Consider the following 15592-nt stretch of genomic DNA (forward strand, 5'->3'; position numbering starts at 1 on the left):
AGTGCTCTCCATTCTGTAAGTTGAGTATTATACTGCAACATAAAGGAAATGTAATAAATTTTAGCAAGTAAATTTAGTGTTTTCTGTACCTTTCAAGTATAAGACTAAGGCTACAGAAATAAAGTCATTATGTAATTAGAGAATCCTGAAAGTAGCTCTTATGCATGCAGTAATGTTCTTTCCCTATTAATATCTGTAATTATCTGTGAAGTAACTGTTTTCCAAGATGAAAGCACACAAAGTTATTGTATTTAGAAACGTCCTTCTGAAGGGACCTGGAATTACTCTCTTCTCTGTGCCAGTCATGGACTAGCCATGAGTCCTCAGTGTATTTGGTCCCATATAGACAGGCTTCAGACTGTTCCCACATTTATACTTATTTAGTGTCACTTGCTAGTATAAATGAAAACCCCAAAACTTCCTCAAATGATTAATTGTATAAGATGTGCATTTTCTTACTTCTTAAAAGTTACATTGACTTCATTTTTTTGTTCACAAAAATTTCATTCCATTTTCATATTTTGTGAGAAAAATATACCTAGGTTGTTTTGACTTATAAATCTTTCAGTCTGGCATGTGGTGGTGCAGTGGTTGAGGCATGGATGTGGAATGCTGAGGGTATGGGTTCAAAACACTGGGCTTGCCGTGTCATGGCACGTAGGACAAGCAATGAATGAACAACTAAAGTGAAGTACTGAGTTGATACTTCTCACTACCCACCCTGTCTTTTTTAAAAAAGATTTTATTTACTGATTTTAAGGAGGGTAGAAAGAGAGAGAGAGAGAGAGAGAAAGAAAGAGAAAGAGGGAGGAGCAGGCAGCATCAACTCCTATATGTGCCTTGACCAGGCAAGCCCAGGGTTTTAAACAAGCGACCTCAGCATTTCAGTCAAAACTTTATCCACTGCACCACCACAAGTCCGGCAATAAATAAAATCTTTAAAAAAATAAAAAAATAAATCCATGTTTCACACCAGAGTCCAGAGGATTATCTTAAATGTACAAATGATATAGTCCTGCTATTTTGCACCTGTGTTGCCCAGTAACTTCTGGAGCCTGGGCAATGTACAGAGGAACTTTAATCTTAACCTGAGCACCTCACATGTGACCTCCTTAGAGAGCCCTTCCCCTCTCCCTCATTTCATTGCTAAGTTTTTACTCAGAACACTAGTTTGAAATTACCTTGTTTACTTAGTTACTGTTTCCTCAGATAGAAAGTTAGCTCAGTCTCTGTATTTTTGGTTTGCTTTGGATCCCCAGTGCTTAGACAAATATTTATGGAGTTAATAAATTGTTAATCATATATAAAGTGTTTAAAAAACATTGTACTATTGAAACTCAACATGTTGACCACTGATAATCTGTAATATAGTATATCCTGCCAAATACTTTCTTTCTGTATAAAACCACCTATTTTATAGCTGTAAATCAGTAGAATGTTGTAGCCACTTAAGAAGGTTTTATTTGTATGCCTAGTTAAATTAAATCCTCAAAAAAATATTTTATTCTAACCTTTCAACCACATACCTGACATAATATGTATTAGAGAATTGCATTCCATAGTTCAAAATTCTTTATCCTGGAGTAGGTGTGGGTGAATGAGTGGGCTGCTGAAAAGTTATGACCAGTTTGATCTAAACCAGGGGTCCCTAAACTTTTTACACAGGGGGCCAGTTCACTGTCCCTCAGACAATTGGGAGGGCCGGACTATAAAAAAAAAAAAACTGTGCACACTGCACATATCTTATTTTAAAGTAAAAAAACAAAATGGAAACAAATACAGTATTTAAAATAAAGAACAAGTAAATTTAAATCAACAAACTGACCATTATTTCAATGAGAACTATGCTCCTCTCACTGGCCACCAATGAAAGAGGTACCCCTTCCGGAAGTGTGGCGGGGGCGGATAAATGGCCTCAGGGGGCCGCAGTTTGGGGACCCCTGATCTAAACCTTGATAGAGTAAGGTCATTTATGAGCAATGATTTAATCCTTTGAAGTTTTCATACTTTCAAACCCGTTTGTTTACAATTCCCCAGTTCCTCATACCTACACATTAAGATCAAGCCTCAATCCTCAACCTCCTTTTGCTAGCTCTTCCCAGGGATTAACTCCCCGTGTCAGGAGGGGCTAGTGGCCAACTCTGCGAGCTGCCCGCAGTCCTTGGCGAGGCCATCGCTGCTGGGAGTCGTGGCAGTGGCAGGGCACTCTGTCCACGAGGAAGGGTCGGCTGCCCGTGCTGCTCTAGCATGTTTCTCCGTCGAGGGGGCGGGTAGCTGAAGGCTCTGCTACCCAAAATCCCCAGCGTTGTCCCCGCGCCACCCTGCCGCAGCCTCACTAGGAATTTGGAGCGCCTCCCCGCCAGCCTCCCTTCCCCTCTCCCAGCCCGTTCCGCCCGCCCCCCTCTCGCCCTGCGCACGCTCCGCCCCGTCAGCTGCCACGTGAGGGAACCCAGTCGCCAGCATATGGGCGCCAGCCCCGCCTCACGCCCCCATCTAGCCCCCTCCTCCGCCGCCACGTGACGCGGCTCACCGCCAGCCAATGAACGCCGGCTTTGCCTCGCGCCCCGCCCCGCGCGCCGTGGCCATTTGAAGTGACTAATTTCTGTCATATGACTGAGGCGTCCATGGGGGTGGCAGGGCGGCTCTGAGAGCGGGGCCCTGCAAGCTCCCTGAGGAGTGACCCCAGCTCGGGCCGTGGCCAGCATGGCCCCTACGCTGTTCCAGAAGCTTTTCAGCAAGCGGAACGGGTTGGGCGCGCCGGGTCGGGACGCGCGGGACCCGGACTGCGTGTTCAGGTAGGGCGCCGCGGGCGGGGGCGCGGAGCCGTTGGCCTGGGGCTGCGGCTCCAGACGCTTGGGTGCCTTCGGAGCCCGCGCGCACGGCTGTGCGGCGCTGGGCCCGTGCTCGGCCCCAGCCGCGCGGAGGGGCCAGGCTGCTGCGGACGTGCAGTGGGGGGTTGCAGTCAGGCCCGCCTCCCTGCCCCCGTCTCCCACCTCGCGTCGCCCCTTCCCCCTCCTCCTCTCCGTTTGTTGACGTCCTGCTCCGCTGTCCGCGGACCGAGCCCCGCGGCCTGAGCGTGGGGTCCACACGCTTTTCTGGCGGTATGGAGAGCTGGGCGCGGGCTGGATTGGCCTCCGCCGCCGTCCTCCGGGCGGAGAAGTTCTCCCCTTCTCCGCGTGACCAGTCGCCCTCCGCGTGCGCCGGCTCAGCCGGATTGGTGGTGTGAAGAGGCTGCACATGCTGGCCAGTCTGCTGAGCGGAGGGAAGGCTGCAGGAGCGAGTGGGCAAGATGCCGTTCTTGCAGGTTTCTTGGAAACTAGAATTGGAGGTGTGCAGTTACCGGACCGAGCGGCCTTAATGTTGTCGAAGGAAGAATGTGAAACCTAAGAGATTATGGTGACTACTAAACCACGACCGAAGCAAATGAGGCATGACCGTAGAATTTAATCATAGAATCATCCCCTTAGAACTGCTACTAAAAGGAGCCTTTAGTAATTGAAAACGACAGCAGAATATTTTGTGATACTACAGACTTTTAATTTTTGGTTGCAGTGCCTGTTGCGCATAGAAAACTTTTTAAAGTTGTCAGACTTGATGTAATAAAAACCTGAATTCAGGGCAAAATTTAGTCTCCAAACTGTATTTGAAGAAGCGGTTGTCTTCAAAACAGCCTTTAGACTTGTTGCGGTGTGGAAACTCGTATATGTAAAATGTCAAGTATCACTCATCCCTGGTAGGGTAGCGGGGAACCCAGTGGTGCAGTGGTAGTAGGAAAAAATGAGAATCTGTTAAATTTTGCAACAGGCCAAAGTGTGAAATGACTACTACACTGGCTTAAAAAGTTTTGGTATTAAAATTATTCACGCACTCTTGCTAATGCTGGTTACATTATAAATATTCAGTATTACATGTAGAGTTGAAGTAGTAAATGGAAAGGAATTTGATGTTAGCAAGAAAAATCTCAGTTGGAAACATCTTTGTAAAGTAATGAAATATACTTCTCTAGGTTTTGGTGTTTTCCACTGGGAAATAAATGCCTTTCCATGCTCATCTTCTTTAAACATTTCTTTAGTGTTTTCTTTATGAAAAATGAAAGTGCAGTCTAGATACTCATACATTGAGCTATCCAATAAATCAAGAGCCCGTAGAAAGCAGGTTTAGGAATGATATTGAAAAGGTGACCACTGTATATAGGCTTTCTACTCCTGAGTAAAGGCTGACTTTGGGATACTCAAGTTTCCAAGTGTCTCAAGTCATTCATATGAAAAAACATTTCATATCTGTTTTTTTAAAAATGTGAAATCTATCGTATAGTTGTGCAATACTACTTTAGAGTTGCCAAAGCACATTCTCAGTAGTTATCTCATGTGGTATTTCACAACAGCCTTGTAAAATAGCACAAGTAGCAGTACAGTTAACTACATGATCCTTTTTCCAGTGGAAGTGAGAATTACGTGTAAGCTCAATAACTGCAGTACAAAAAAGGATTGCTTTAAAAATAAAACATGTACGACTATACATGTCAGAAATTGAAAACTGGTTGACATCACACAGTAACTTGCAGATCTAATTAAGCCACAGCTTTTTAAAAAACTTCATTGGGCTCTAATTTACGTACTGTAAAACTGAGCCATTTCAAGTACATTATGACTTTTGTTGTATGTATACAGTTATGTACCCACAACCCCAGTGATGGTTTGGAACATTTGCCTCACCCAAAAAGTTCCCTCTTGCTCCTTTGCAAGTCAGTCATTAACCCTTTCTCCCCTAGGGCAGCCACTGATCAGCTTTTTGTCTAATGACATAAGTTTTGACGTTTTTAGAATTTCATATAAATGTAATTATGCTGGCAGTAGTCTCTTGTGTCTGGCTTATTTTAATTCAGTGATGATTTTGAGATTCATCCTTGTTTTTGTGTTAATCAGTAGTTACTTGCATTTATTTGCTGAGTGGTATTCTGTTGTATGGGTATACCACAATTTGTTTATTCACCAATCAGCAGACATTTGGGTTGTTTCCAGATTTAGGTTGTATTGAACACTACTGCTGTGAACATTTGTGTACAAATTTTTATGTGGACTTGTGTTTTCATTTCTCTTGAGTGGATACCTAAGAGTCGGATTGCTGGGATATACGCTTAACTTAAAAAAAAAATTGCCAAACTTTTCTGAAGTTGTATCATTTTGTATTTTCACCAGTAGTATCTGAAGGTTACAATTACTCCACATCCTCTTCCATACCTGATAGTTGTCTATTTGGCAATTAAGGGTTTTTTTGTGTGTGTTATAATAACCATCTGAGAAAATCTACTGCATTAGCGTGACCTGTGGTGGTGCAGTGGATAAAGTGTTGGCCTGGAATGTTGAGGTTGCCAATTTGAAGTCCCACACTTGCCCAGTTGAGGCCCATAGGGAAGCAACTAGTACGATGCTTCCCACTCCTCCCCCCTTTCTCTTTCTCTCAAATCAAAAGAAAACAAAATCTTTAAAAATTTACTATTATTCAGTTTTTAGTCTTTTTTGATTATAGCCATTCTAGAAGGTGTAGCAATATTTTGCTGTGTTTTTAATTTAATTTGTGAAGAATAACTAATGTTCATCTTTTTACGTAACTTGGATTTTTGAGTAAACTAAAATTTCATTCCAGTATATCATGCTTTCCTTTCTAGAACCTTTTTTTTTTGGTTTTGTTTCAGTCAGCTTAAGTTGTCAAATCAGGCTTGGACACAATTAGCCATTGGCCACTAGCTATAGCTCAGCATCTTAAGAGTTCCTAGAGTAAGCAATATACAAGGCCCAGTGATGATAAGCTGAAACAGGACTCAGATAGGAGAGACTTTTGATAAAGAAGCCTTCTGAGCCTTTTATCTTTCATGGTTACCCTATTGCAGTGGTCCCCAACTCCCGGGCCGCGGACCACTACTGGTCCGTGGGCCATTTGGTACCGGTCCGCAGAGAAAAAATAAACAACTTACATTATTTCTGTTTTATTTATATTTAAGTCTGAACGATGTTTTATTTTTTAAAAATGACCAGATTCCCTCTGTTACATCCGTCTAAGACTCACTCTTGACGCTTGTCTCAGTCACGTGTTACATTTATCCGTCCCACCCTAAAGGCCAGTCCGTGAAAATATTTTCTGACATTAAACCGGTCCGTGGCCCCAAAAGGTTGGGGACCACTGCTCTACACCATTACTAAATTGATTTTCTTAAAACCATCATTCTGATCAAATCACTCAGAAATCTCTATTGATTTCTATTGCTTAGTTGGGAATTATTTTGTGCCAAGCACCACTTTAAGTCCTTTACGCATATTAATTTATTTAATTCTCAGAACAGGTTAATAAAGTAGATCTGATTATTCCTAGTTTATAAATGAGGCAATGGAGGCACAGATAAGTGAAGAACCTTGCTCAGGTCACACAGTAAATGATAAAATTAAGATGTGAACTGACATTTGAGTTTCACAGCCTTTGTTTTTAACAGAGTTCAAACTTCTCAACTTTTCTAGAGTTGTAGCTTGGTATGATGAACTAGAGTTCAGATTCTTGCCCCAAGAGTTTCTGTATATATAACCTTGGGAAGCAGTATCATGTCATCATTAAAGATTGAGTATATGTGCACAGCTGAGTGGGGGAGTGGATGCTGGAGATACAGTCCCAAATGTACATTGCACCTTACCACCTTAGAGTTGCTTTGAGGATTAAATGGCATGGGGGGGACCTGTGGTGGCGCAGTGGATAGTGTCAACCTAGAAACGCTGAGGTTGCCAGTTCAAAACCCTGGGCTTGCCTGGTCAAGACACATATGGGAATTGATACTTCCAGCTCATCCCCCCTTCTCTCTCTCTCTCTCTTCCCTCTCTATAATGAATAAATAAAATCTTAAAAAAAAATAAAATAAATGGCATGGGAGGTACTCAAATGTTAGAATTCCTTCTCAAACTTCTTCACCCATCAATTTATCCTCTTTAGTTTTCTAATTATTCCTCTAGCTGTGGATTCTGAATCAAAATAATGTTTCTTGAGAATAGTGGGGTTCATGTGTTTGTATACTACTTGTAATAAAACAGCTACAATACATCTTTCTTTAAAGTCCCAATAGAACTCATGTTTTCCCTGTATTTCCCCATCATGGCATCTGTATCATTCACTAGATTATAAGTTACATGCATACTTGTGCAGTGCTGTATTCCTGGTGCTTGATTCATAGAAGGCATTTAGTAAATATTTGATGAATGAACAAATGAATGAAAATAGTTACTGAATTGAAAACATTTTAACTCGCCTGGCCAGGGGGTGGCGCAGTGGATAGAGCATCAGACTGGGATGTGGAGGACCCAGGTTTGAGACCCCGAGGTCGCCAGCTTGAGCACGGTTCATCTGGTTTGAACAAGGCTCACAAGCTTGAGCCCAAGGTCGCTGGCTCGAGCAAGGGGTCACTCCCCTGGTCAAGGCACATATGAGAAATCAATCAATGAACAACTAAGGAACCACAACAAAGAATTGATGTTTCTCATCTCTCTCCCTTCCTCTGTCCCTCTCATCTGTCCCTCACTCTGACTCAGTCTCTGCCACAAAAAACAAAAACCCCCCAAAACCATTTTAATTCATTTAAAAAAGGTGTTTCTGTTTTAGGTTATTTTTCCACCAAGTGAGTAATTTAATCAGGCTTTTATTTGAAATCAGAGTTTACCAATTTAAAGGAAAATTTAATTACTATTTTTATTTTTTTAAGAGAAAGAGAGAGAGTCAGAGAGGGAAAGATAGGGACGGACAGACAGAAATGGAGAGAGATGAGAAGCATCAATCATTAGTTTTTCGTTGCGACACCTTAGTTGTTCATTGATTGCTTTCTCATATGTGCCTTGACCGTGGGGCTACAACAGACAGAATAACCCCTTGTTCGATCGAGCCAGCGACCTTGGGTCCAAGCTGGTGAGCTTTAGCTCAAACCAGAGGAGCCCGCACTCAAGCTGGCGACCTCGGGGTCTTGAACCTGGGTCCTCTGCATCACATTCCGACGCTCTATCCACTGTGCCACCGCCTGGTCAGGCACTTTTTATTTTTTAAAGATGGCAAGATGGGCCTGATAGGTGGATAGAGCATCGGACTGGGACTCAGAACCCAGGTTCGAATCCTCGAGGTTGCCAGCTTGAGCACAGGCTCATCCGGCTTGAGTGCAGGCTCACCAGCTTGATCGTGGGGTTGCTGGCTTGAGTGTGGAATCATAGACATGACCCCATGGTCGCTGGCTTGAGCCCAAAGGTTGTTGGCTTGAAGCCCAAGGTTGCTGGCTTGAGCAAATGATCACTCGCTCTGCTGGAGTCCCCCTCCCCCCCAGTCTAGGCACATATGAGAAAGCAATCAATGAACAACTAAGGTGCCGCAATGAAGAATTGATGCTTCTCATCTCTCTTCCTTCCTGTCTGACCCTGTCTGTCCCTCTCTCTGAATCTCTCTGTCAAAAAAAAAAAAAAAAAAAGATGGCAAGATGATCTGATTTTCCAGTAATCGGTTCGATCATTTATATGTATTCCTTAAAACCCTTCTTACTTTCTCTTCCTATCCTTTACTACATTCAGAATTTGTGTGTGCTTTTGTGTATATACACAGAGATGTCTTACCCAACATGTTCAATATTTGCTGAGTGGATAAAAGAATGAATAAATGAAATAACGTACTCTTTTTGGTAGTGGGAATTTATTTCGAGACTACAAGAGGTTTTGGAGTACCATGGGATTCCATTTGAGCATTCTCGGTCCTTAGACCTTGTAAGATTGTTAAGCAGACCTTAGGGCAGGGGTCTCAAACTTGCGGCCCGCCGAACAATGTTGTACTGATTTTTTTTTGTTTTCAACTGCAGTGAGAAAAGTGTTGCGTAAAAGTTGCCTTTTGTAGACCTAGTGCGGCCCGCCAAATGGCTGTGATCTTGCTCTGCGGCCCACATGCTGAGTTGAGTTTGAGACCCCTGCCTTAGGGGAACTGTAATAACTTAAACTATCTCTTTGAGGACATAGCCAGAGCTCTAGGGACCTGCTTCTTTGTACTCATACTGCCTAATATAGAATATCCCTTGATATAACAGCATTTTATTCCAAGTCACCCCATTGGTGGTTTGCCACTGTCATATACTTTCAGTACTTCCTAGTCAAATCTCAATAGTTAGAGTGGCAGAGTTGGTTTCAAGAGTATGGGGGATGAGCCATTTCAGTTTATACAGTTATGATCTCATTTGTAGGATGCAACTGGCAGATTCTTTGCAACTTTTTGGCCTGCTTTCTTCCCACGGTGTTGTGGTCTGTTATATAATTTTTAAAGATTTACATTTATACCCAGAAACTACATTGTGAAGTTTATAAGTTATAAGTTTATAAGTTTATAAGTTATAAAATGGAGGTGTGATATGGTTCCCATAAATAGGGATTCGTATTTTTGTACCAATTTTGATTTAATTCCTAGTTACTTTACAATATATAAAGCATATATGCTGTACCATTATAGGATGCAGAAATATAATAGGAATTATTTGTGAATAATTTAAATATTTTAAATTTTTACCAAGAAATACCTGAACATAGGTTAAACATTAGACAGTAAAACTCTGGGTTAATACACCAGCTATGACATGAATGGTTTTGGGATCCTTGGAACACCTAGGCATGCTCATCACTTCTGACAATCTGACTCTAAATTTTATTTATTGGGATTTTTTGCCCCCAACCCAACAGCACTGTGGTAGGAATTTACTTATAGTAAAACCCTTCTGATCCTAAAGGCAATTGATTTTTCAATTATTTTGGCCGTTTCTTTGAGTATTTACTTTTCATATATTTTCAAATAATAAGAGTGTACTGTTAAGAAATCTATTCTTCTTAGACATTATGTATTAATTTTCTGTATTGGTAGAGCTTTAGGTCAGGGGTCGGGAACCTTTTTGGCTGAGAGAGCCATGAACGCCACATATTTTAAAATATAATTCCGTGAGAGCCATACAATATGTTTAACACTATTAATTTTTTTTTTTAACAGAAACAGAGAGAGAGTCAGAGAGAGGCATAGATAGGGACAGACAGACAGGAATGGAGAGAGATGAGAAGTATCAATAATTAGTTTTTCATTGCGACACCTTAGTTGTTCATTGATTGCTTTCTCATATATGCCTTGACCGTGGGGCTACAGCAGACAGAGTGACCCCTTGCTAAAGCCAGAGACCTTGGGTCCAAGCTGGTGAGCCTTGCTCAAACCAGATGAGCCTGCGCTCAAGCTGGTGACCTCGGGGTCTTGAACCTGGGTCTTCCACATCCCAGTCTGATGCTCTTGCTCTGTCCACTGCGCCACTGCCTGATCAGGCTGTTTAACACTAAATACAAGTATTGATAAATGTGTGCATTTTATGTAAGACCAACACTTTTAAAGTACAATAAGTCTGAATTCTTTTTAATAACATTGTTATGCTGTTGCTAACCAATGATGAATAAAGTACTTCTTACCATTAATGCTATTATTCAATACTTCTGGTGCTGCATGGTTTTGCTAATGGCTTGGTAGTCTGGTTGATACGTGGTGAGGTTAAGCTTCATGCAAACGTTGAGACTTCCACCCATTAAACGTGATCGGAGGTTGGTTTTAACGTTCTTAGATGGGAGAAAGACTGCCCACTTTCATATGTAGAGCCAAACATTGTCAGTACAGCAATACTCACACGCTGCAGTGTGTGGTATGTGATGGGAAGTGCGTTCCAAGTTATGACAATCAGCTGGTCCATGGGTTGAAGTTTTTTCATTTCTCCCCACTTGTGTTTACTTGCCAACTCTGCTTGCTGTCGTGCAAGTCTTTCCAAATCTTCATTAAGTGACTTGAACTTATTCACCCACATGTCTGAGGGCTTCAGGTCAGCAGCTTGTAGCTCAAAATCTCTGACGGAGACACCAGGGATGTAACTCAGGTCGGCATTGTCCACTGCACACTCGTGTGGATGGGTGATGAACTTAAAAAGACTGGTATGCTCACGAAATTCTCCAAAGCGCACTTTGAATGACTGCTGGAGATTAGATGTGAAGCCCACTAGCTGCTGGAGATATTGAGCAGGGTCACTTGCCGTGCATGCATCTTTAAACTCTCCCAGTTTTTCAAAGTGTAGTAAACGACCTGTTTCAGTGTCGGTGATGAAGAGTTCTAGCTTGTTTTCAAGTGCAAACACTGCTTGTTGAAGGGATAAGACTGCATTTCCAACACCTTGCATTTTCACATTGAGCTGGTTCAGATGTTCAGTCATGTCACGAGATAGTAGAATTTCAGGAGCCACTCAGTGTTAGCTAACTCAGGATGCTCGACATTTTCATTTCAAGAAGAGTCCAGCCTGACCAGGCGGTGCCGCAGTGGATAGAGCGTCGGACTGGGATGCAGAGGACCCAGGTTCGAGACCCCGAGGTCACCAGCTTGAGCGTGGACTCATCTGGTTTGAGCAAAAGCCCACCAGCTTGAGCCCAAGGTCTCTGGCTCCAGCAAGGGGTTACTCGGTCTGCTGAAGGCCCGCGGTCAAGGCACATATGAGAGAGCAATCAATGAACAACTAAGGTGTTGCAACGCACAATGAAAAACTAATGATTGATGCTTCTCATCTCTCTCTGTTCCTGTCTGTGTGTCCCTGTCTATCCCTCTCTCTGACTCACTCTCTGTCTCTGTAAAAAATAAATAAATAAATAAATAAAATTAAAAAAAAAAAAGTCCAGATCTCGCTCAGACAAGCCGCGAAACAGCTGAGCACCTTTCCTCTTGACAACCAATGCACATTGTTGTGCAGAAGCAGAGCAAGATAATTATTCCCAACTTCACCCAGCAGTGTTTTGAACTGGTGATCATTTAAAGCTCGGGCAACAATAAAGTTGACCACCGGAATGACCAGTGACATCACCTTATCAAGCTGCTTGCCACACATCTGAGCACAAAGCACCTCCTGATGTAGGATGCAGTGAAAACTTAGGATGGGTCTCTTTTTATGTTCCTGAAGAAGCGCTACGAATCCTCTGTTTTTTTCCACTGTGCTCGGAGCACCATCAGTACACACCGAAATAAGTTTATCCATTGGTAGATTTTTTTCTTTAGCGAACTCAGTGAAAGACTTGAATAAATCCTCCCCTCTTGTCTCTTTCATAGGTAAAACAGCAAGACTTGCCTCATGTTGTGTGTCACCGACAGTATACTTTACAATCACGCTGAACTGGGATAAATGGCTTACGTCTGTTGACTCACCCAAAGCGAGAGAAAAGAATGGTGCTGCATTTATGTCCTTCACTTGTGTTGTCTCAATTTAACTTGCTATCTTGATGGTACGATTTTGAACAGTTCTTGCCAACAGAGGCATGTCTTTTATTCATTTGAGTATCTTGTCTTTATCTGAAAAGTCATCAAAAAGTTCATTGGCAACATCAAGCATGAATGTTTTGGCATACTCCCCATCTGTGAATGGCTTTCTGTTTCTCACAATTGCTAAAGCACCAGGAGAGCTGGCTGAATTCCAGTCACCTTGTTGGGTCCCAACACGGAGTTGCTGCTGACTAGCTTGCACTCTGCACAGTAGCTCTTGACATGCTTTCTTCCTGCTGTCCCCCGCTGGATATTTCAATGCAAATGTAGTATGGCGTGTGTTGAAGTGCCGCTTTATATTTGACCGTTGTGTCGATGCAGTTTTATCACTGCATATTAGACACACTGCAGAACCTGCTCTCTCCACAAAGGCGAATTCCTCTGTCCATTCCTGCTGAAAATTACGATACTGCTCATATATATATCTTTTAGCCATCTTCTTCATCAAAAGGGTTTCTGAAAAAAAAAAAAAAGGGGGTTTCTGCAATTAGCTAGCTGACTACTTGATTAAAAGGAGGGAAGTTTACATCCTGGCCTCATGAGGACCCATGTACATTACACATTATCCAATGAAAATTTGATTTTGTCATGGAGGACAGCTGTGATTGGCTCCAGCCACCCACAACCATGAACATGAGCATTAGGAAATGAATGGATTGTAATACATGAGAATGTTTTATATTTTTAACATTATTTTTTTTATTAAAGATCTGTCTGTGAGCCAGATGTAGCCATCAAAAGAGCCACGACCCACAGGTTGAGAACCGCTGTTCTAGAGCTTCCTGAGAAGGAGTGCTTGGAAGATAAATTTTTGAGACTTTCCAAGTCTGAAAATTTATTTATTTTTATGTTTGGTCAGCAGTCTGGTAGATACGGAATTCTTTGTTGAGAATCATTTTAACTCAGAAAATTTGAAAGCTTTGTTTCATTGTCTTTTGCCTTCCAGTATTGCTACTGAGAAAGCCAAAGCCGTAACTCTTTTATTTATTTATTTAAAATAAATTTTTATTTTAATGGGGTGACATCAATAAATCAGGGTACATACATTCAAAGAAAACATTTCCAGGTTATCTTGTCATTTAGTTCTGTTGCATACCCATCACCCGAAGAGAGATCGTCCTCCGCCACCCTCCATCCAGTTCTCTCTGTACCCCTCCCCCTCCCCCTTTCCCTTCTTCCCTCCCCCCACCCCCCGTAACCACCGTACTCCCGTCCATGCCTCTTAGTCTCGCTTCTATGTCCCACCAATGTATAGAATCCTGCAGTTCCTGGTTTTTTCTGATTCGCCCATTTCACCCCACACAATGCTACCAAGACTCCACCATTCTGCTGCAAGTGATCCGATGTTATCATTTCTCCTAGCTGAATAGTATACCATGGTATATATGTGCCCCATCTTCTTCATCCAGTCCTCTATTTTTTTTTACAGTGATTAAAAGCCTTTAAGCAAACTCTTGGCCAATACAGTAAGAATCCCTAAAAGAGTAGTGTCCTTAACATGTTCACCAAGTCCAAGTTGGCCCCATCACCATGCCAAATCCCTGAAAAATGCAACCGAACACAGTTCAGTCTGTTAGGAGCTGTCACAGAAAGCAGGAGTCCAGGAAAGTTCCCCACAGGAAAAGTCCGCATGGCACTGGAATTGTCACCACTCTATACTTTGCAGCTCATGTCCAAGTCCCAATGACCGCTGCTTCTAGCTGGTAATGATTCAGGTAGACTGGAAAAAGCCATTTGCAGCATGCGTGGATATGGAGCTTCTGTTCTCCTCTGCCTGGAGAGTTGAGACCAGGTTGCTTTTCCCTGGAGTTCTGTGACTGTGGCCTGGTAAAGAGAACCTTGGGATACACTAAGCTGGGTGGCAAAGGTAAATTCATAATACAAGTTGGCAAAAGGAGGAAAGAGAGCTCTAAATTAGGAGTAGGTCCCAGCCTGAAATATGAGTGGGGCATTGAGGTAGGAGGGATAAAGGAAACACTATATATTAAGCAAAGCAGCAGAAAATAGGACTATCAACACCCACAACAGAGATCTTTGAGGGAAGAATAAAAAACGTGACTATTCAGACAAAACATAGTTAAGTGGCCCTTGTGCGAATGAGATCAGTTTACCTGCTTCTTGGAAGAAATACCCTAGGCTCGTCCACAGTGTCGTAGATGGGGCTGACGGCCCTGGGCACCTTCAGCCTTCAGTGGCAAACCCCAGCTTTCTGGGCAAGGTTAGGTCATAGGTGGCTGGAGCAGGGCTGGAAGAGACTGAACCCTCCCTTAGAGGAGCGAGGGGTAAGCCCACCTTCCAGTGTCCCTGTTTCCTTACAGCAGAGGCGTGTAAGCCTGGCAGGCTTTAGCTCAATGACCTTCCTTTTCACTATTGAAGCAGGACCCAGATGGCATCCTATGAGACCCCTTTGGGGTGTTGGAGCCTTTAAGGGTGTATCCTAAAAGCTGGTAGTTCCCCTGATCTCTATATTGGGCTTTTTCTGCCTCTAGGTATCTTAAAAGCCATGCTCAGAAGATCTTGCTGAGGGGTTTGAGGATCCCCATCCACCTATATAAATCTTTTCCATATATCTGGAGCTATTTGGAAAAAAGACAGAACAGTGTTATTAACTAGATCTAATAAAGAAGGTAGTAGTTTGCAGGCGAAAAAGATTTGGTGTCTCCTGTTCATCAGCATTCAAAAGAAATGTAAATTTTTTTTTTTTAAGTAAAAAGCATGATATGGTAGACCCGTCGGAGTCATTGGCCTGGTGTGCAGGATTCCTGGGTTCAATTCTCAGCCAGAGCACACAGGAGAAGCGCCCATCTACCTCTCCACCCCTCCCCCTCTCCTTCCTCTTCGTCTCTCTCCTCCCGCCCGCAGCCAAGGCTCCACTGGAGCAAAGCCACCCTGGGCACTAAGGATGACCCCATGGCCTCCGCCCCAGTCGCTAGAATGGCTCCGGTTGTAACAGAGCAACACCCCAGATGGGCAGAGCATTCCCCCCTGGTAGGCATGCCAGGTGGATCCCAGTCAGGCGCATGCAGGAGTCTGTCAGACTGCCTCCCCATCCCCATCCTCAGAAAAATACAAAAAAATAAATAAATAGAAGAAAAAATACTAAAAAAAAAAAAGGGGGGGACATTCCCTTGTGCTATAAAGCTGCAGGGAGCGTGGAGTGAGCTTGAGTAGGTCCTATGAAACATGGAGCTCTATGTTGACATATAAGTCTTTGAAGAAGGAA

At 42.9% G+C, this 15592-nt stretch overlaps 1 protein-coding gene across 2 annotated transcripts in view; it reads left to right on the plus strand.

Moving 5' to 3' along the window:
• Positions 1-2623: 2623 nt before the first annotated feature.
• The window catches only part of FNIP1 (folliculin interacting protein 1), a 175266-nt gene continuing 162297 nt past the window's right edge, over positions 2624-15592 (plus strand). For both annotated transcript variants that reach the window (XM_066343398.1, XM_066343399.1), the window contains exon 1: positions 2624-2795. In XM_066343398.1, coding sequence (XP_066199495.1) covers positions 2704-2795 — 92 coding nt within the window. In that variant the 5' untranslated portion in view covers positions 2624-2703. The remainder of the gene's footprint in view (positions 2796-15592) is intronic.

The sequence above is a fragment of the Saccopteryx leptura genome, chromosome 6 (assembly GCF_036850995.1).
Source record: "Saccopteryx leptura isolate mSacLep1 chromosome 6, mSacLep1_pri_phased_curated, whole genome shotgun sequence".
NCBI classification, from domain to species: domain Eukaryota; kingdom Metazoa; phylum Chordata; class Mammalia; order Chiroptera; family Emballonuridae; genus Saccopteryx; species Saccopteryx leptura.